The sequence below is a fragment of the Myotis myotis genome, unplaced genomic scaffold, assembly GCF_014108235.1.
Source record: "Myotis myotis isolate mMyoMyo1 unplaced genomic scaffold, mMyoMyo1.p scaffold_m19_p_1, whole genome shotgun sequence".
NCBI classification, from domain to species: Eukaryota; Metazoa; Chordata; class Mammalia; order Chiroptera; family Vespertilionidae; genus Myotis; species Myotis myotis.
In genome coordinates, this window is record NW_023416313.1 from 45,761,216 (window position 1) to 45,781,393 (window position 20,178).

Sequence of the window (20,178 nt, forward strand, 5' to 3'; positions counted from 1 at the left end):
TTTTTTTTTTTTTTTCTTTTTTTTTTTTTTTTTTTTTTTTAACAGTGTTCTTACCTAATCTTAGCAGAAGTTTAATGTGGAGAAGGTTTTTGTACTCCCATCACTAATGCAACCTGTTTAGAGGTAAAATGGGTTGAATATTTTCTCACATTTATTAAGTCTCAGGAACTAAATGAAAAAATTAGATGAATCATTTAGTCTGTGTGTACAAAGCAGCCAAATTGACACAAGTGTTAAAATCCCTGAGAATAAAGATAGAAAATTCTGTATCTTGCTAACTTGGCTTCAAGCTGTTCAGGTTGTAAATGGAGCTGTAGCAGAGTAAGCCTGCTCCACCTGACCATGTGCTGTCAATTCCATGAAGATCTGCTTTCAGGGTAGATTTCTGCACAGCCATCTGCATTTAGACCTGCTGTCCACAAGGTGGAGGCAAAGATTTTTACGTGAAACTGGCATGCCTTCCCGAGGCTTTTCATGGCGCAGCATACACTGATGCCAAGATTCCTACTTCTGATGTTGAAGAGTGAGGACACACATTTTTAGGAAATTTCTTCCTGGGGTAGACACAATACAGGAATCCCAAACTCCTGACCTATGGCTGGGTAAGAAGGTACTATCATTAACTACAAACTAGAATTTGCCCCAAAGCTTAAATTAATGAAAGTAGGAGCCGTGTGGTGGTGGGTGTGGTTGAAGGCACAATTAAGTACCCTCTTAGTTTAATGAAGAAAAGAGTATTTCAGAGCCTGGAAGAAATGGACAAGGATGAAGTAGCCACTGGGAGAGGCTATCTTTTACTTGAGTGTCTATGGCTGGGTTTTCTTTAATGGAAGACAACAATTTTATTTTATAATTGACACAATTCTCATAATGCAATGGCCGATTGAGATAAAGCCATATTAGAAATTTACACTTGTGTGATTTAATCAGTCACTGAGCCAACAGGTGCTTAATTAGTTTATCTCAGATGCTTTTATTTTTTTACTTTGGGTGAGGGTGCCAAGCTTCTAAAGCAGTTACAGTAGTTGCAGGCTGGTTTGCACAGCAGTTTCCAATTAAGAGTGATTAAATCCAAATTTCTGAGTGGGGGCAGGTTCTCAGCTCCATTCTGTTTTGTGTCCCTTCAAAACTCTTCAAGATGATTCTAATGTGCAGTTAAGGTTAAGAATCACTGGTGGAGAAGTTGGGTGGGGATGAGACTCATGTGGTGGGAAGAGGTGCACACATGGGAGACCAGAGGCATAAATAGACAACTTTCTGAGCCTTTATTGTTAGCTATTTATCTCCAAAATAGGTAAACTGTCAAGGTGAGTAAATTCTTGATTTAGTAGAGCATATGGCTGTTGAATTAAATGACAAAATAGAAGTGCTTTTCCCTTGTTGTGCTTTTGAATTAAAATCTCCATAAACAGGAGCTCTGCTTTTCCCAAGAATTTCATGGTGAAGCCTTAATTAATACACTAATCCTATGTAGACCTTTTAAGGGGATAGCTCCCAGGTGGTTGTTTAAAAATCGCCTGTGGGATGACTTAGGAATCCAGAAAAACACAAAAAGTTAGTAGTGAAACTTAAAAGACTTTAAACCTTGTAAAGGACAACAAAAATAACAGAAGTTGTGTGTGATGGTTAAGTTTTATGTGTCAGCTTGGCCAGGCTATGGTGCCTATTTGTTTAGCCAAGCATCAGTGTAGATGTTGCTCTGAAGATATTTTGTAGATGTGATTAACATCTATAACCAGCTGCCTTTAAGTAGCAGTTACTTTTGAGGATGCATGTGGGCTTCATTCAATTCGTTGAAGGCCCTAAAAACAAAAGCTGAGGGTTGGTATAGGACAGTGGTTCTCAACCTTGGCTGCACATTAGAATCACCTGGGAATCTTTAAAATCCTGATTTCTGGGCCTCATCCTCTGGAAATTCTGTTTCTTCGTTACTAATGTTGTGGCCCCATCCCATAACAAAGAAACAGAATTTCTGGAGGATGAGGCCCAGAAATCAGGATTTTAAAAAGATTCCCAGGTGATTCTAATGTGCAGCCAAGGTTGGGAACTACTGTTAAAGGAGCATTCTCCTTTGAGACTGTAACGTGAAAACCCTGCATGTTGGCCCGCCTTAGTGCCTTCACACTTGCGAGCTCCACAATTGAGTAAGCTGATTCCTTAAAATAAACTCTCCATCTCTCTGCCTCCTACTACTCTTATTTCTCGGAGAACCCTGACTGATGCAGTTTATAAATGTCATTCTTAGAAATGAAATAGACTTCTGTTTGTTTGTGTCTATCATAGTGAGGTGCCAGGTTTCTGAAAGAAGGTGGTATATAAGGTATAAAAAATTGAGGACTACTTATATAACTGACATTAGCCAGTCAAATCAGCTATGGGTGAGAGGATATGGGCATTCAATAACATTTCTTTAATGTTGGGAAGCACTTAGGAAGAAAGCCTAGATTTTGGCATTTTCTCAAAGGTCTCAACTGCCTACAAAATGGAATGGATGCAGGCATAATAATGCATGTAAGGTTTAAAATTAAAACTTCTGTACTAAGCTGATGAAGTATTTAGGTCAGTGATTCTTACTATTAAAAAAATCGTGAAAGGTGTTCAGAGCTCCTTGGGAAAGATAGCTAGGGCATCATGGGAACATTGCTTCAACCAGTCATACAATATTTAGTGAATACTTTGTGCCAAAATCTTCCAGTTCTACCTACTCAGCCATAATATACTTGACCAAAATGGACTAGTTTTTAGCAGTTATGGAACAATTCATAAATGTAATTTCTCAAAAACAAGAGACTTGATGAACAAGATGAATATGTTTCATCTCTACATGTAACTCTGTATCTACCATTAGATGAACTCGAATTCCTTGAGGCAATTAATTATAAATATAGGTTTTCCTTGATTTGTATTGGTTTCAGAGAGGTATATATTTTGGGGAAAAAAAGAATCTTTCTTTCAAAGCAAAATATGTTAAGTTAGAACACCTTCATTTTCTCTGGGCAAAGAAAGCACATAGAATATAATCTATAATCTATCTATCTATATAATTAAATCAAGCTGAAATTAATATGTCTTTAGAACTTTGACTCAATAAATTGCTCTTAGGAGTAATCTTTAGTAAAATTAAACATTTTCAGCCCACAAAGATTTTTTTATTTTTTTGCAAGGCAGGTACTACCTAACTAATGCCATACAATTTGCAGCTGGGAGCAAGAAGGCATTCTCAAGAGTTTTCTCCTCCTCCTCCTCCCCCCCTCCTCCTCCTCCTCCTCCTCCTCCTCCTCCTTTTAGAAGTGTGCTATCTTAGGCTATTTCTGGTGGAAGCTGGCTAACTTTTTCTTAATACCACCTAAGCCTAAGAAGCAATCAAGGAACGGAGCTGAGTGTGTTGGGAACTGTAAAGTGAATGCTTAAAGTGGTGAGTATTTTAGAGAGACCCAGCAGAGATCTAGAAAAAAGGGGCTGTGAGGTTGAGACTGTTTACTATAGTATCTTTGTGAAAATCACAGGCGTGGAGAGCGGCTACAATGTTTGGACAAGTTCAAGCCTCGGGCTAATGAGAGGGCATGGTCCTCTCATGGCAAAACCACATGCAAGTCTTAGCTTGGAGGGCAAAGCCAAAGGCTGTAGTTGTAAGCTTGACCTTATGGTCGGAACCTGTGGTCCCACGTGGCTGAGTGATATGGGCTACAGGAGGTACAGCAAGGAGACAAAGCTTGATCAGGTGCATGTAATTGAGTAGATTCAAAACCTGAGAGAACATTGTAAAAATCTTGACCACACCCTTACTTTGCCTCCTGGAATCTCAATAATGAGCCAGGGTGTAACACTTTTAGGACCAAAGCTTGACCAGATCAGAAGTCAGTGCTGAGTTGCCATGGCAACCCGTCACTGACTACTTCTGCTTTAGGTGAGGTGCCCCAGCACTGACTGCTGAAGGGACTGCAAATCGGGGCCAGAGAGAGGCCTGAAGAGAGAAGCAGGGACTGATCCGTTGCCTCTGGCAGCTTTTGACCAGACCTTGCCTTTCTCTTTCTCTCTGAGTCTGGCCAGCAGCTAGCTGTGCCTCCATTTTTCTCCAGGACTCCACAAGGGCTGCTGATCAGCCCTGCCTTTCTGATGTGGCCAGTTGATAGGCCCAGAGACACTGACTGGCATAGAAACTGACCAATCAGAACCAAATCTGGGGGGCTTAGAGGTGTTTCTGTCCAGGGAGAGTGGTAGATCACAAGGCCGGCTCCAGCAATGGCCTTTGCAAATCTACAGAAAGTGCTCATCAGTGACAGCCTGGACCCTTGCTGCCGGAAGATCCTGCAAGATGGAGGGCTTCAGGTGGTGGAGAAGCAGAACCTGAGCAAAGAGGAGCTGATAGCGGAGCTGCAGGACTGCAAAGGCCTTATTGTCTGCTCGGCCACCAAGGTGACTGGGGAAGTCATCAATGCAGCAGAGAAGCTCCAGGTGGTGGGCAGGGCCGGCACCGGCGTGGACAACATGCATTTGGAGGCCGCCACGAGGAAGGGCATCCTGGTCATGAACACACACTCCCAATGGGAACAGTCTTAGTGCTGCTGAGCTCACCCATGGGATGATCATGTGTCTGGCCAGGCAGATTCCCCAGGCGATGGCTTCGATGAAGGATGGCAAATGGGACTGAAAGAAGTTCATGGGAACCGAGTTGAATGGAAAGACCCTGGGAATTCTTGGCCTGTGGGGGATTGGAGAGAGGTGGCCATCCAGATGCAGTCCTCTGGGATGAAGACTGTAGGGTCTTCATCTCACCAGAGGTCTCGGCCTCCTTCAGCATTCAGCAGCTGCCCCTGGAGGAGATCTGGCCCCTTTGTGACTTCATCACTGTGCACACCCTTCTCTTGCCCTCCACAACAGGCCTGCTGAATGACAGCACCTTTGCCCCAGGCGCTTGGTGAACTGCGCCCGCGGAGGGATCGTGGACGAGGGCACCCTCCTCTGGGCCCTGCAGTTGGGGCAGTGCGGGATGCAGAGCTGGATGTGTTCACGGAGGAGCTGCCTCGGGACTTGCCTTGGTGGACCAGGAGAACGTCATCAGCTGCCCCAACCTGGGCGCCAGCACCAAGGAGGCCCGGAGCCGCAGCGGGAGGAGATTGCTGTCCAGTTCCCATGGACATGGTGAAGGGCAGAATCCTTGCGGGGGTCATGAATGCCCAGGCCCTTACCAGCGCTTTCTCTCCACACACCAAACCTTGGATCGGTCTGTCAGAAGCTCTGGGGACCCTGATGCGAGCCTGGGCAGAGTCCCCCAAAGGGACCATCCAGGTGGTAACACAGGGCTTATCCCTGAAGCATGCCGGGAACTGCCTGAGCCCCGAAGTCATTGTCGACCTCCTCAAAGACGCTTCTAATCATGCGGATGTGAACTTGGTAAATGCCAAGCTGCTGGTGAAGGAGGCCAGCCTCAATGTAACCACCTCCCATAACCCCACTGTGCTAGGAGAGCAAGGATGCAGGGAAGGCCCCCTGAGCGTGGCCCTGGCAGGTGGCCCCTACCACCCTGTGGGCTTTGTCCAGGGCACCACACCTGTGCTACAGGCACTCAACGGAGCTGTCTTCAAACCAGAAGTGCCTCTTCCAACCCTGCCATACTGCCTACCATGATTGGGCTCCTGGCAGAGGCAGGCATGCAGCTGCTGTCCTACCAGATCTCAGTGGTGTCCAATGGGGAGACCTGGCATGTCATGGGCATCTCCTCCCTGCTGCCCAGCCTGGGCGCCTGGAAGCAGCATGTGACCAAGGCCTTTCAGTTTCATTTCTGACCTTGGGGCTCACCAGGACCAGCCTTGGGGGCTTTGTGATCAACATTGAGAGGTCGCATTCCCGGGGCTGACACCACTTATGTGGTCTGACCCCTGTAATAACCACTTAATAAACAGCCGCCCTCCCACCCCCCAAAAGAACCAAATCTGGGTCAACTGTGAGGAGCCAATGGCTGCCTAGGAGGTGGAGCTTTTAACGCTGACTGGAGTATAAACCGACCAATCAGAACCAAATTGGCTGGCAGGGGAGGGCAGTTGGGGGCAACCAGACCTGCAGGGGAGGGCAATTGGGGGCAATCAGGCAGGCAGGCAGAGGCAGTTAGATGCAATCAGGCAGGTGAGCGGTTAGGAGCCAGCGGTCCCAGATTGTGAGAGGGATGTCCAACTGTCTGTGGGATTGGGCCTAAACTGGCAGTCAGACATCCCCCAAGGGGTCCCTGATTGGAGAGGGTGCAGGCTGGGCTGAGGGAGCCACCCCCTCCGTGCATGAATTTCGTGCACCAGGCCAATACTCTGGCTATAAAATAAAGACTCAGCTTGCAGACTGTGGCACTATCTCTCCATCAGAGAGGCCAGCGTCCCACCTAGCCCCAGCTTTATTCTCTTGTCTGTCTGCTCCATCCTTAACTGCCCCCTCTCAGGTTCACCCATGGCTGTGCCGGCATGGCACACACAGGAATACTGCTGGAGGTCTGCACTGTAACATCACCCCCAGAAACATTTATGGTTTGCATTGTATTCCAATTTATTTTGATGGCAAATCATATTTATTGTACAAAGATATTGGAGCTGATGAAAATTAGTGAGTACTGAGTTGTCTCCCTGAGAGCCCTGGTTTGGCCTAGGTTAGGCTTCAGATGGCATTTCCAGGAAGGTTCCAGCTCTAGATCTATGAGAATAATGGAAATGAATGTTAGAAACACAGAGCTAATGGGAAGCAATTATATAACACTGCTCAGCAGTCAAGTTATCTTTCTGTTTCAAGATAAACCTGTCTAGCATGACCCATGTATCCCCCATTGCCCACCTAAGGAGTCCAGAATAAAAAATGTAGGAAATTCCCAAGACCTGCATATAAAACCATCATGTACACTTAGGGACATTGTGCACTTTTTTTCTTTAAGGATGTGTGTAACTTACTGCTTTATGAGAGTGAATACTCAACTGCCAGAGCAGAAAGGGCAGCGACCAATGAATAGCACATGAGCCTCCCCTCCCCCGACTTCCAGTCCCAGGATTGAGATAATATTCAGTAGTTATATTTCAGTAAAACCCAGAATGGGAGTTGTTATCAAATCGCCTCCTTTGTAATAAGGCAAATGTGTCTTCTACCCCTTCTCCAAAACAGTACAGTGGAGTTGCATCACAATTCTATCTGCACAGTGCGAGAAATTCCATCTTCCTTTGTTCTCATGGAGTTTATGCCTTGGAGTGAGGTTTCTCCCATAGTGTGAGCACCTGGCTGTGCTGAGTGTGATTCTGGTACTTGGAGTATGTTTTCAGTCAACCATATTGTGCAGTGAGAACCGACTTCTTCCTCCATTGGCAACCCCGGGAACATTAATCCTCTCTAAAGCTGAAGAGAAAAGATAACTGGCTTTGTGGGACTTATTGCGAGACAGTAATTCTCTTGTCCAGTGGGTCAGCAAATGTGGTCACAATCAATTTAGGGAATTGAAGAAAAAATAAGAGGGTCAAGAACTGTCAGGACAACAACTCAAGTTTATAATAGTTTAGCTAAGAATGAAATAGCATTGAATTGTAGGTGAACCTAAGAATGCGAACACCTGCGACAAAGGCTTCTGCTTCTACAAACTGTTCAAAGCTCTGCAGAGGGCTGGGCATTCACTGAAAAGAAATACTTAGCCAGCCAGAGTCGGCTTACTGGTTTTAGGAACTGAGGAGAAGTGTTCCTCTTAGGATCGTGTGTGGCATTAGACCTCACACAAGCCAAAGTTCTCTCCTGAGAGCAGGATGGGGACAGAGGGCTGATAGTTGTCGAGTGCAGTGCATAAGCCTCGTTCTATATGTGGGTTGTATTTTTTTAACTCTGGTCTTTCTGACTAGCGGTCTGGATAGGAGTTTTGTGTCCAGAAACTTTTATATAACTTAATTTTTAAAAAAGAATCTATTGTGCATCTTTGTCAAATGGAAAACTAGCATTAGCTTGCCTAAAAATGGTTTTAGAAACTGCTTAACACTAAACACATACCACTTTTGCATTGGGGATCTTACTTGTTCTAGTCAGAGTAAAATCACAGAAGCAGCCGCAGGGAGAAAAACTTTGCTAGTGAAATAGGAATTTTAGAGGAATATAGGCAGGTTTAGGGAATGTTTTGAAGTGGGGTCCATGGAAAAAACACAGGGCTACAGACTGGGAGAAGATACATTTCCATAACACAAGGAAGCCAAGTGCAACTACATTTCATAAGACAAGGGAACTGGAAGTAGCCAAACAAGGTCTCTATTTACAAAATGAAGGAGGGGAATGGGAGGACAATGAGGGAGGAGGGCCTCAGGAATTACTACAGTAACCAATTCGAAATGGAATATTAACCAATCAGAGAGGATATCAGGACACAGGGACTGCAGCCTTTATAAACCATGTAAACAGGAAGTCAGTGGGACTCCTTTCCCCTCCCCACCTGGGAATCTGTACTTGTTCTTCAATAACTCTGCACCTTTGCTATACTACCCTCTGTCCCTGGATTCATTCTTCGACTCTGGCAGACAAAGAATCTGAGTTCCAGTCCAAAAATTCTGTTTTACTAGTATTACTGCTACTGTTTTCTAGGCATTTTATATGCAGCAACTCAATCATTAAAACAATTCTAAGAGGTAGATATTTACAAGTGTCAGGGAATTTAAATAACAAGCTTCAGGGAATTTAAATAACTTGCTCAGGTTCACAAAGATAGATAGTTGGAGTGGGGATTCTGATCCAGATTGGGCAATTCCAGAAGTGAGTTTCCTTGACCATCTCCATTGTACTGCCTCTCTGAGTGTTAATTTGCTTTTTCACTCTTTCAGGTAATTCAAATAGTTGAGAGTTGAAAACCTGAATATGATGGAATGATTTAATTTCACTAGTCAATAGCTTTTGCTTCTATATAATTTTGGAGAATGTTGTCAGTAAATCAGCAAAATAAAAGTATGCATCATTGAAAAGGCTCAGCTCACTTAAGATCTGAGATAAACCAAAACCATTAATTTTATAATTTTTTAAATCTCAGAAGTAATATATTTAAAATGAATACAGTGGAATTTGGAGAGAAAACATTTTTGTTGAAATGTGCAGAGTTGAGATAATCATCAGTTTAAGGTATGAGATTCTGTCTAAGCTACTTCATACTCTTAATATCTCCCGGTATTTTTAAATGAGTGAAATGTAATATGTGAAAAAAAGCAAGTGATAATATTTTAACAATATTGCTTTAATTTGAAGAATCTTCTTTCATCCTAAGAACTACTGTGCTATCTTTAACACTTGGTGGACTCTGTCTTTAAATTTATATATTTTTCTATTGAATGCATCAAAATGCCTGAAATGATCTCCATGCTGTCATTATCTTAGATGTGATGTTATGATGGACTAGAGACCCAGTGCATGAATTCGTGCCCAGTGGGGTTCCCTCAGCCTGGCCTGCGGGATTGGGCTGAAACTGGCTCTCTGACATTCCCTGAGGGGTCCTGGATTGCGAGAGGGTGCAGGCCAGGCCAAGGGACCCCACCGGTGCATGACTGGGGCAGGGGAAGGGATGCAGGAGGTAGGCCATCCAGGGAGGGACCATGGGAAGGCTCCAGGGCATGTCTGGCCCATCTCGCTCAGTCCTGATCTGCCATACCCCAGCAGAAAGCTAACCTACTGGTCAGAGTGTCTGCCCTTGTTGGTCAGTGCACATCATAGTGAGCGGTTGGGCGGCCTTAGCATATCATTAGCATATTATGCTTTGATTGGTTGAATGGACGACCAGATGACCGGATGACCAGACAGACACTTAGTATATTAGGCTTTTATTATATAGGATCTAGTACATTAGGTTTTTATTATATAGGATCTAGTACCAGACTGGGGACCCAGATTCTAGTCCTAAATCTGCCAGAAGTTGTTTGTGTATACTTGTGTAAGCTCCTTAACTTTTCCAGATGCTTAATATTCTCAGTGTAAAATGAGTTTGAATAGAGAATAGTTAGAATGGGAAGAACACTATTGGATTATTTATTCTATGATTTTTAAAATACATTGCACAAAGCTGGATAGTTTTTTGGGTTTTTTTGTGTGTTTTTTTCTGCCTTTACAAGCAATACTTACCTAAGATGATATATATTCATCAGCCCTGTAGGTTATTTTTCATTTCAGCATCAATCTGGAATGGAAAAAAAATGCTATCTAATTATTCATGAAACATTTTATTTGTAGACTACTAAATCATGAAGGTAAACACAATTTGAACCTTGATTAGAAAGAAGGATTCTTGTTAAAATGCAGTTTTATATTGAACTTTTTATTGGCCATCCTTCACTTTTAGTTTTACACTGTCTCTGTCCTTGAAGAATTTACAGTGTCCTGTGAAAAATAGACAAGAGAAAAATAAGTGCTAATTATTAGGTGTGAAAGAATGTTAAGGGGCAACAGAAGAATTTGAGTGCCAGGCAAGGATTCCCAGAGGAAAGATCTAGGTTGAATCCTGAATCTTGATGAAAGATAGCCAGGTTATAGAATGAAGATAGGGCAATACAGGATGAGTCTTCATGTGCAAAAGCCTTAGGTAAGAGCAAGTTTGATGTACTTAGGAAAACTGCAAGTGGTATAGGAAAACCAAAGCAGGAAGAATAGGAGCAGTGATAAATCAGGCTGGAGAGGAAAACACAGGACCAAACTCTCTTGATTTTTAAAAAAAGAATGGACTTCAATTTAGAAGTGATGTAGAGCAATTAGAGGAACATACTAACCGTTTTGTGTTTTACAAAGGTTATTTTGCCTTAGTATAGAGATGGGATTGGTGTGAGGCATCTGGAGGACTGGAGATAAGAGACCAATTGGGAAGAGATAATCCAGGTAAAAGTATCAGTAATGTAGAAGAAGTTGGGAGGTGGGACTGAGAGATAGAGTTAAAATTGGTAGGATTTGGAATATATTTGGGTTTACTAGTATATGGAAAAAGGAGAAATTAAGGATCACTATTTGTATCTTAATTTATTACAATAATGATAATGATAGTAATAAATTTAGGCAATACCAGAAGAGGTTTTTAAGGGGAATATTTGGGGCATATTGAGTTTGAATTTCTTGTGGGATAATAGAACCCTTAATCACTTGAATAAACAGCTTGGTACTGTGGGGAGAGATCCTGACTGAAGGTAGAGATTTGGAGATTAAAGGCATATTCATGGATGAGAACACGTGGAGAAAATGTAATGTCATGTATAGAGAAGGAGACCATGAAAAAAAAATTCTCTGGAAAACATATAAATTTAAGGTGTGGGTAGAAGAGGATAATATGGCACAGAATGAAAATCAAAGAATCATAGGATAAAATGTAGAATATGATAATGGAATTCAGTGATACTACCGACCTGGGTCATTTTTGATATTTTTAATAATAAAAAATAATTTTGCACTTTAACCAATAGTTAATAGGCTTTCGATATCAATATTATGCTTTTGTTATTAAATTAGGGCTGAAATCTGACAATGACATCGAGAGTAACAGACTCATGTGGAACACACTTATCATTTTTCAAACATATTGCAATCTTGTATATATCATTCAACCCATCTGTAAAAGGGGAATTAAAATGGTACCTAATATTTAGAATTGTTTTTTGATTATTCTATAAACATCATCTATATATATAAAGAGAGCCAGGGTCCATCACATCTGAAACAACTGAACGGACGACCAAACAGGTTGCGTGGGGCAACCAGGCTGGCAGGGGGGTTAGTGAGGGACAACCAAACGACTGAGCAGCAGGCTGTGTGAGGTGACCAGGCCGGCAGAGGGAGCAGTGAGGGGTGATCAGGCAGGCAGAGGGGGGCAGTGAGGGCTGACCAGGTTGGCAGAGGGGGGCAGTGAAAGGCAACCAAGCCGGTGGGAAGGGTAGTTAGGGGCAACCAGGCCGGCAGGGGGGAGCAGTTGGGGGCAACCAGGTTGGTGGTGGGGGGAAGTTAGGGGTGATCAGGTTGGCAAGGGGGCCAGTTAAGGGTGATCAGGTAGGCAGGCAGGTGAGCAGTTAGGAGCCAGCAGTCCTGGATTGTAAGAGGGATGTCCAACTGCTGGTTTAGGCCCGATCCCCAGGATCATGCCTAAACTGGCTGTCAGACATCCTCTGAGGGGTCCTGGATTTGAGAGGGTGTAGGCTGGCCTGAGGGGAATTTCATGCACTGGGTCTCTAGTAAATGTATAAGGCTATTAATATTCTGCCTAGGAAGGTTATTAATATTCTGCTTATCAAATAGTATTGACTTAATAAATGCTAACTATGACATTGAGTATCACAAAATCTAGTTATATACAGAGAGAGAAATTCTAGTGGATATGCCAGCTTTTCCTGAAATATGAGAGAGGAAGAAAGAGGGAGCGGGGGAGGGCATGAAAGGGGAAAAGATAGTGTCCTCTTTGCCCAGTGCCCACTTGGCTATTTGCATTTGTCTCTGTTTTCAAGATTTTAATGATCACCTCCAGCATGTAGCGTGGCTTTCTGTATGCTTTGGGAAATCATAGTTGATGCCTACTAGCACTCCTTGGAACATTTTAGTGGAAGCATAGTAATGAGTTCTCAGAAGCATCATAAGGATGCCCTGCCTGAATGATAGTGGAGAGAGAAAAAATAATTTCAAGTCTAATTTTGCAGCAGAAGATTTTTCTGCAGTCAGTGGACCTCAATGGCAACATAGAGTTCCATGGTGAAGGGAAACGAAAATTGCACTGGTTTTTCTATTTCCTGGTCATTTCAAGACCAGGGTGAGGGTAAGGCTAGATTATCATATAAGAAGCACACCTGTGGTTCAGATGCCCCTTTTGCCATGCTTTGAGTAACTGTGCCAAGTAAAGTTAGAATGGCAGATAGAGATGTATCCCTGAATATGACTTGGAGTGAATGGGCTTTACTTTTAAGGAAAAAAAAATTTAGTCAAGCAAATATAGGATAAGGACATTTAATAATAAATTACAATTCAAATGTTATAGGGTAAGTGGGACAAATGTACATACTAAGCATTGAGAATTTTAAAGTGAATGCTGTTCTACCAGATTTCACCAGAACATGAAGTCAGAAACCAGAGGTGGTCTTGCTTATCTAGCTATGAGATCAATGGAGAAAGACTGTCAAAAAGGTTAATGGAAACAGCGGAGGGCCAACCTCTGAGCGCTCTAAGTAATCATATGTGCACAAGTGTCTCCATTGCTCCATTCACCTCACCCTTCTTTAGCAGTTACTGAAAGACTGGCTACTCAGCAGTACCACTGGTTCCTCAAGCAAGAAAATAGAAAGTTAAACACTTGCCTTCTCATCATTGTAGTTGAAAATGGTTTTTAAATGACAATATGTTACAATGAAAAATACACTGAAAAGCAACTCAAAGAAATGAAAAACAAGATGCTTGAGGGAAGGAAGCACGCATTTGGTGCATAAAGCTGTTTGTCTTGTATGATGTCATAAAAGGAAACTGTATTTATTAGGGATCACAGGAACTGGGGAAGAGTTGCAAAAGTGATATATTTGACAGAATGTAAAAAAATATTCAGACTTTCCCCCATTTTAATAACTGAATTAGATCCTCAGAGCAAATTCTGCTGGTAAGATGATTTTATTTTTGGGGGATAAGGCAACCTAAATTTACCTGTTATATTACCAAAAGCAAACTGGTAGGAAAGGAAGGAACTGCTCAATTTGTTTAATGTTAAATGTTTTCATGTCAATAATGACAAAAATATCCCAACACTCTAGATCTTTCGGGTTTGTTTTATTTTGTTTGTTTAGAACTTTAGTTGGTGTGAATTTTAATAAAAGATAAATATATATTTATCAGCCAGATTTAAAGAATGGGCATGTATCCTACTGTACTCATTTCATCTGGAATTCTGACTTTATAAATATTTACAAATAAGATTAGCAATTAGATTTGGGACTAGAGAGTAAATGTAGAAATTGGAAGAGAAATCAGAGTCTCTAAGAGTATAAAAAAAATGAACAAGATGATATAACTCAATTTATCAAATAGATTAAGACTTTGTTAGACATTTTAAGACTTTATTAGACACTATCAGTGAAAAACAAAACATCACTAAATTATTAAGAGAATTGGTATGCATAGTTCAAGTTTTTATTTTATTATTATTTTTTAACCTTTATTGTTGAAAGTATTACATATGTCCTCCTCACCCCCCCCCCCACATTGTTCCCTTCTAGTCTGCCCCACCCCAGGCCTTCACCACAATATCATCTGTGTCCATATGCATACAAGTTGTTTGGCTGATTTCTTCCCACACCCGCCTCCACCTTCCAGACTTTATACAGCCCAATTTTTAAAAGTCACTTCAAATATTTTTAAAAAGCTGCTATTAAAAACAGAATAGACTTTTTCTGGTTGATAGAGAAAGCCAGACTGGACTCAGCAGAAATTGTGAGGGGAATATCATGGCTTAATTAGCAGAATAATATTCTCATAAGAGAAGCTATCTGGCAATGAAATAGGCTATCTCAAGGAGAAAATTGAGTGTAGATATTTAAATGGAGGTTGAACGATCTCCAGAAGGAATTACTGTGTGAAAAATTATAGGTGCTCTTATAGTCTTCTTCCCAGATTTATATGACTTTTAAAATTAGGTTCTTGGGTATTTTAAGTGTGCTCTAATACAACAATAAATAAGAGAAACAGAATTAAAAATAATAGAACAATAAAATGAAACCAAGCTTCATTGCTTTTATGTTTTAATAAATGAATAAAAATTCATATGGCTTCTTGGGGGGAAAACATTCTTTAACTTACAGGTAAAGCTTCTAATTGGCATTAATTAATTAGACTAAGTGGTATTTGCTTTTACATTGTAGGTAAATTATTTTATGTGCAAAAAGTGAGTAAAAAATGCACCATAAATGATACTTATCTAACACATGACAAGCAATAATAAAACCCACTCAAAAAAATCTCAGCCACCACCAGAGTGGGGGAGGGATGAAACTTAATATCATGAACTTCAGAAAGAAGTAGGCATGCCCTGGCCGGTTTGGCTTAATGGGTAGGGTGTTAGCCTGTGGACTGAAGGGTCCCAGGTTTGAATCTGGTTAAGGGCACATTCCTGGGTTGCAGGTTCAATCCCCAGTGGGGGGCTTGCAGGAGGCAGACAATCAATGATTCTGTCTCATCATTGATGTTTCTATCTCTCTTTTCCTTTCCTTTCCTCTCGGAAATTAATAAAAATATATTTAAAAAAAGAAGTAGGCAAAAGAGGAAAATATTTTGATATGGCATCTGGCATCGAGTTGATCTTAGCCTTGCATCTATACGCCAGAAATGGAATGGGTGAGACAACAGAATTCTTGGAATTGTCACTATGTCTCCAAGTTAGCAGTATAGTGAATGAAAGTGCTGTTCTTATCTTTCAATTCTTCTAGTAATTAAATTGACTGCTGGAGAGTTACAGGTCAAATGGATGATGCGAATAAATGGGCTTAATGCATATGAGAAAGGCTAACAGACATCTCCCCATGAAATAGGATAGAAACTGAGTTGGTGGAGGAAATCCTAGTGTAAAATATGTAACAAAACGTTAGAGTAATCAGAGATCAGGTCTACCAGCAATGGATCACACAGCCTGACTGGGCTCTCCTCTGTCCTCCACTCCTTCAGTCTACACAAAGCTAGAACACCAAGTACCAACCTCACGTTAGTTTTATAGGAGGAAACTAATAAGCTCAGGTTCGGTGACAGGAATTCAATAGTTCACCTCCAACAGAAAATGCCTCGCAAGATAAAAAATGAATGATCTGGCAATTATGCAGCTACATGTAAGGGAGAAAGAGAATTCAGAGACGGGGTGAGGGAAGGTGGGAGACAGGAACAGGAGGGATCTGGGGGCTAGAGGTAGGGAAATTATGTTTAAAGAAAGATGAACCCAAGAACTAACAAATTAGGAGGAGTGGGGAGGGAAACTAGAAAATATGAGTTCAAATTTCTTTATCTTTCAGAGTTGGAAACCAGTTGGTAGTGTCTAAAAGAAAAACTTGTAATAAAAAATGACTCCAGCATTTTAATATTAGTATATATTTTTTTAATTTTTAGAAAATAACTCTTATGGTAAAGAAATATTTGTGTAACCTTTAGAAATTAAATTGCATTTCTTTTCCTTGTGTTACATTGAAGCAAATTAAATTAAAGGGTAAAGGGTGCCAAATACATAGTGCGAGAAGATGGTGTGACTTTGGATGGTGAGGACACAATGAAATGTACAGAACATGTATCATAGTAATATACATGTGAAACCTATATGATCTTATTAACCAATGTCACCCCAATACATTTAATTGAAAATTAAATAATTAATAATTAAGATATAAGGTATGGTATGATCCATTTTTCCTGAAAGCATCTACTTTTCTTTTAAAATTCCTCATTTATTGCATTTAAAATTTTTTTATCTTTGTTGTTGAAAGTTTTACAGAGGTCTCCTTTTTCCCCCCATTGACCTTCTCCACCCCACACTTTCCCCTCAGGCCTTCACTACACTATTGTCTGTGTCCGTGGGCTATGCATATATGCATATAAGTTCTTTCCTTAATCTCTTCCTGGCCCCTCTGCCCCTTTCCCTCTGAGATTCATCAGTCTGCTCCATGCTTCTGTGTCTCTGGATCTATTTTGTTCATCAGTTTATTTTGATCATTATATTTCACATATCAGTGGGATCATGTATTACTTGTCTTTCTCTGGTTTATTTTTCTTAGCATAATACTCTCCAGGTCCCTCCATGCTGTCTCAGAGGGTAAGAGGTCCCTCTTTTTTTACTGCCGCATAGTATTCCACTGTGTAAATGTACCACATCTTTTTTATCCACTCATCTGTTAGGCTCTTGGGCTGTTTCCAGATCTTAGCTATTGTAAATAGTGCTGTGATGAACATAGGGGTCTGTATATTTTTTCTGATTGATGTTTTGGGATTCTTAGAATATATTCCTAGAAGTGGGATCATTGGGTCAAGTGGCAGTTCTGTGTCTTTTTAAAAAATCAATCTACCAATTGCTACCTATATACATACATGTGAACATACACACACACACACACACACACACACACACACACACACACACACACATATATATATATATATATGAAATAAAATTTTCACAAATATTTAACCACACTCTGTTAGATGGATTAATATTCCTACTGTCTTTTTTTCTTCTTTCATTTAAAAAAGCTGTTAATAGGTTATAATCTACAATTTGAAAAACACTGCACTTTGCTGTCTGTATTCTCACTTTTTTCCTTTAAAAGTATAAAATGTCCTAAGATTTGCAACTCCCTCAATTTGTTTTGAATTAGCGTAGCATGAAAACAGTCATTTTCTTTCATTGTAAATACAACGAAGTTATCACAGCACCAGGAAAAGACACAATGACATTTCAATCACAAAAATAAATGAGTAAATCTGAGTGCACGAGTCTTTAAAAACTGTGCAGGAATAATGGATTATCAAATTTTCTTACCTTAGCGTCACAGTAGAGGGGAGGGGAGTTGATGGAACAGCACTTGGAGGCAAAATCTGAGCGCTTCTCAACCAGTTCTTCCAGTTCCGTGTCTGGGGCATCTGGCAGTTTTGCTCTCAATCGTTCTGTCAGTCTGAAAGACCATTTTTTGGTAAGGTTTTACTAGATGTATTCTATAAAGGTTTCTAATGCAAAAGCTAGCCACTTAAGATCTGGTACAATAAAAAATGAGAATAGAAGTACTTGCTCCTCTCAAGAAAATTATGTTTCTATTTGGGGAACTATCTTTAATGACTCAATTTGAGATTAGAAAGTAAAATCTGTGCCTCTTTTAAGATCGAGAAAGTAAACACACAAATTGCTGCTGCCTTGAATTCCAACTTTCCCCCTTTTGTTCACTCAATTACATCATCGTGGATAACTTCATTGCTTTCCTTAACCTTTCATCTTCTCTCCACTTCTAAGTTTCAAGCTCCTTCAAGGACATTTCCCTTATAGAAATTCATGCCATGGTAATGCGTTTTTTCTTCTCTCCTATTTTGAACAATTTCCCCCTCAGTTTGCCTCACCAACTATACTGGAAAACGAGGTCAGGAATCTTTGGCTCTTGTTTTTAGTTCTGCTATTGGCCAGCTCTCCATCTCACTGCCAAGGAGGTATAGGACTTGAATTCACTTGATTCTTTCCCAGTTTGAACTGTCTATGATCTTGGTAACTCTACCCTCATGGTGGACACTCAGCCTGGTTTCATGACTTTCTCCAGGAATATTTGCCAGCCCAGTAGTAGGCAATGGGAGGTGGAAGAGACCCAAATTTATCTCCAGTTGGAGTTGGGCTTGGGCTTGGCAAGATGAATGCTGGGAAGGGATAAGAGGGTCAGGGGACTAGTTTGCTCCTGAAAGCATTATTGAAACGAGTCGGTTCCAGTTGTAAGGAAAGGCAAGCGAGACCAGAAGGAACTCAGAGGGTGAGAGAAAAAAGTAAGGATTTCAAATACTTAGATGGAATAGCCCCAATCTTCTCTAATTTCACAACCTTAAATTCAATTCTAGGACATGTTCATATGGAATTAAGATTATATAAATTATCACTCAATTGCCCCAGGTAAACCTGGTGCTCAAAACTGTTGGGAAAAACTTAATCTTGCACTATCTGTTTAACTTTATTCTATGCTATCTTCGTATTATTCTATTATACAATTTTCTGATAAAATGTTAAACAATTTTGCACCTAAGGCTTTCCCTGTTTTTATGTTTTCTATTACAGCTTTGCTAAGGTTGATTTCATGGGGGTCATTGAAGGAGGTGTCCAGCTCTGGGGATTCTTTCGGAAGGTCTTTTTGTGGAGTTTATTTGTGCTGACTTGAGGCCTGTGTTGTTCAAGATTCTGTGTAACAGATCTAAGGCATCTACTTAATGCAGTGGTTCTCAACCTTCTAGCCCTTTAAATACAGTTCCTCATGTTGTGACCCAACCATAAAATTATTTTCATTGCTACTTCATAACTGTAATGTTGCTACTGTTATGAGTCATAATGTAAATATCTGATATGCAGGATGGTCTTAGGCGACCCCTGTGAAAGGGTCATTCAACCGCCAATGGGGTCGTGACCCACAGGTTGAGAACCGCTGACTTAATGAAACAGAATGACAGTGCCTTCTCAACAGAGACATTTTCCAGGAACCCAGTAAAACTGCTTTTGTTATTATGGCTCTTTATTTTAACATAAAAAACCTACTTGTAAAGAAATGCCTTCTCCTCTTAATGGAGAAAAATGACTACTGTACATTATGAATGATTGATTAACAGGTATATTTACAATTTATAGAGACTACATACTGGTGATGGGTAATACTATACTTAATTGAAAATTTGGGTCCTCTTGTCAGACAAAATAGTTTTAAGTTAGATAACATTTTCCAGCAGTTTTATAGTTTCTTATATATAGGAAAATTTACAGATTGTTTTAGGGTAACAATGTTAACAAACTTAATTTTGTTTTCTTTTTTTTTTTTAATATGTTTTATTGATTTTTCACAGAGAGGAAGGGAGAGGAATAGAGAGTTAGAAACATCGATGAGAGAGAAATATCGATCAGCTGCCTCCCGCACACCTCCTACTGGGGATGTGCCTGCAACCAAGGTACATGCCCTTGACTGGAATCGAACCCGGTACCCCTCGGTCTGCAGGCCGATGCTCTATCCACTGAGCCAAACCAGTCAGGGCAATTTTGTTTTCTTAATCAAGTCATTACAGATCTTGTAATTTATTCATTTTTGGCTGTGTTCTAAGCTGATATATGTAACTTCCTCCCCCCCCCAAAAAATAGCTGTTTCTTACACAGATAATAGATTCTAACTACTTTTTAAAACAAACTATTTTAATTGAACCTCCTCTTTTTATTGCTCACTTAGCACATCTTAAGTGTTCAATATGCTTTCAAACTACAATACCAGGCCATATTGATCAATTTGGGGAACACAAGTAGAACTAGTCCCTTACTTTTTCTTGTACTCAGTAAATGTGTTTTCTGAATAATCAGCACATAGTTCGTGTCCCTTGTCAATGAAAGAAGATAGTTCCTCCTTCAGTTGTGGAACCTGTAAGAAAATAATAATTACACAAAAATGTTTATCTTAGCCCTGTTCCAGGAGGCGCAAAATCAGAATTCCATGTAACCTGTCAGTA

At 40.7% G+C, this 20,178-nt stretch overlaps 1 protein-coding gene and 1 pseudogene across 1 annotated transcript in view; one reads left to right on the forward strand and one right to left on the reverse strand.

Moving 5' to 3' along the window:
* Positions 1-4,236: 4,236 nt before the first annotated feature.
* LOC118652968 lies at positions 4,237-5,786 on the forward strand (annotated as a pseudogene).
* A 724-nt stretch (positions 5,787-6,510) lies between these two features.
* The window catches only part of GC (GC vitamin D binding protein), a 37,946-nt gene continuing 24,278 nt past the window's right edge, over positions 6,511-20,178 (reverse strand). Inside the window, exons 10-13 of the mRNA XM_036335889.1 lie at positions 19,993-20,090; positions 17,492-17,624; positions 10,099-10,153; positions 6,511-6,675 (exon numbers count right to left, since the gene is read on the reverse strand). Coding sequence (XP_036191782.1) covers positions 10,118-10,153; positions 17,492-17,624; positions 19,993-20,090 — 267 coding nt within the window. The 3' untranslated portion in view covers positions 6,511-6,675; positions 10,099-10,117. The remainder of the gene's footprint in view (positions 6,676-10,098; positions 10,154-17,491; positions 17,625-19,992; positions 20,091-20,178) is intronic.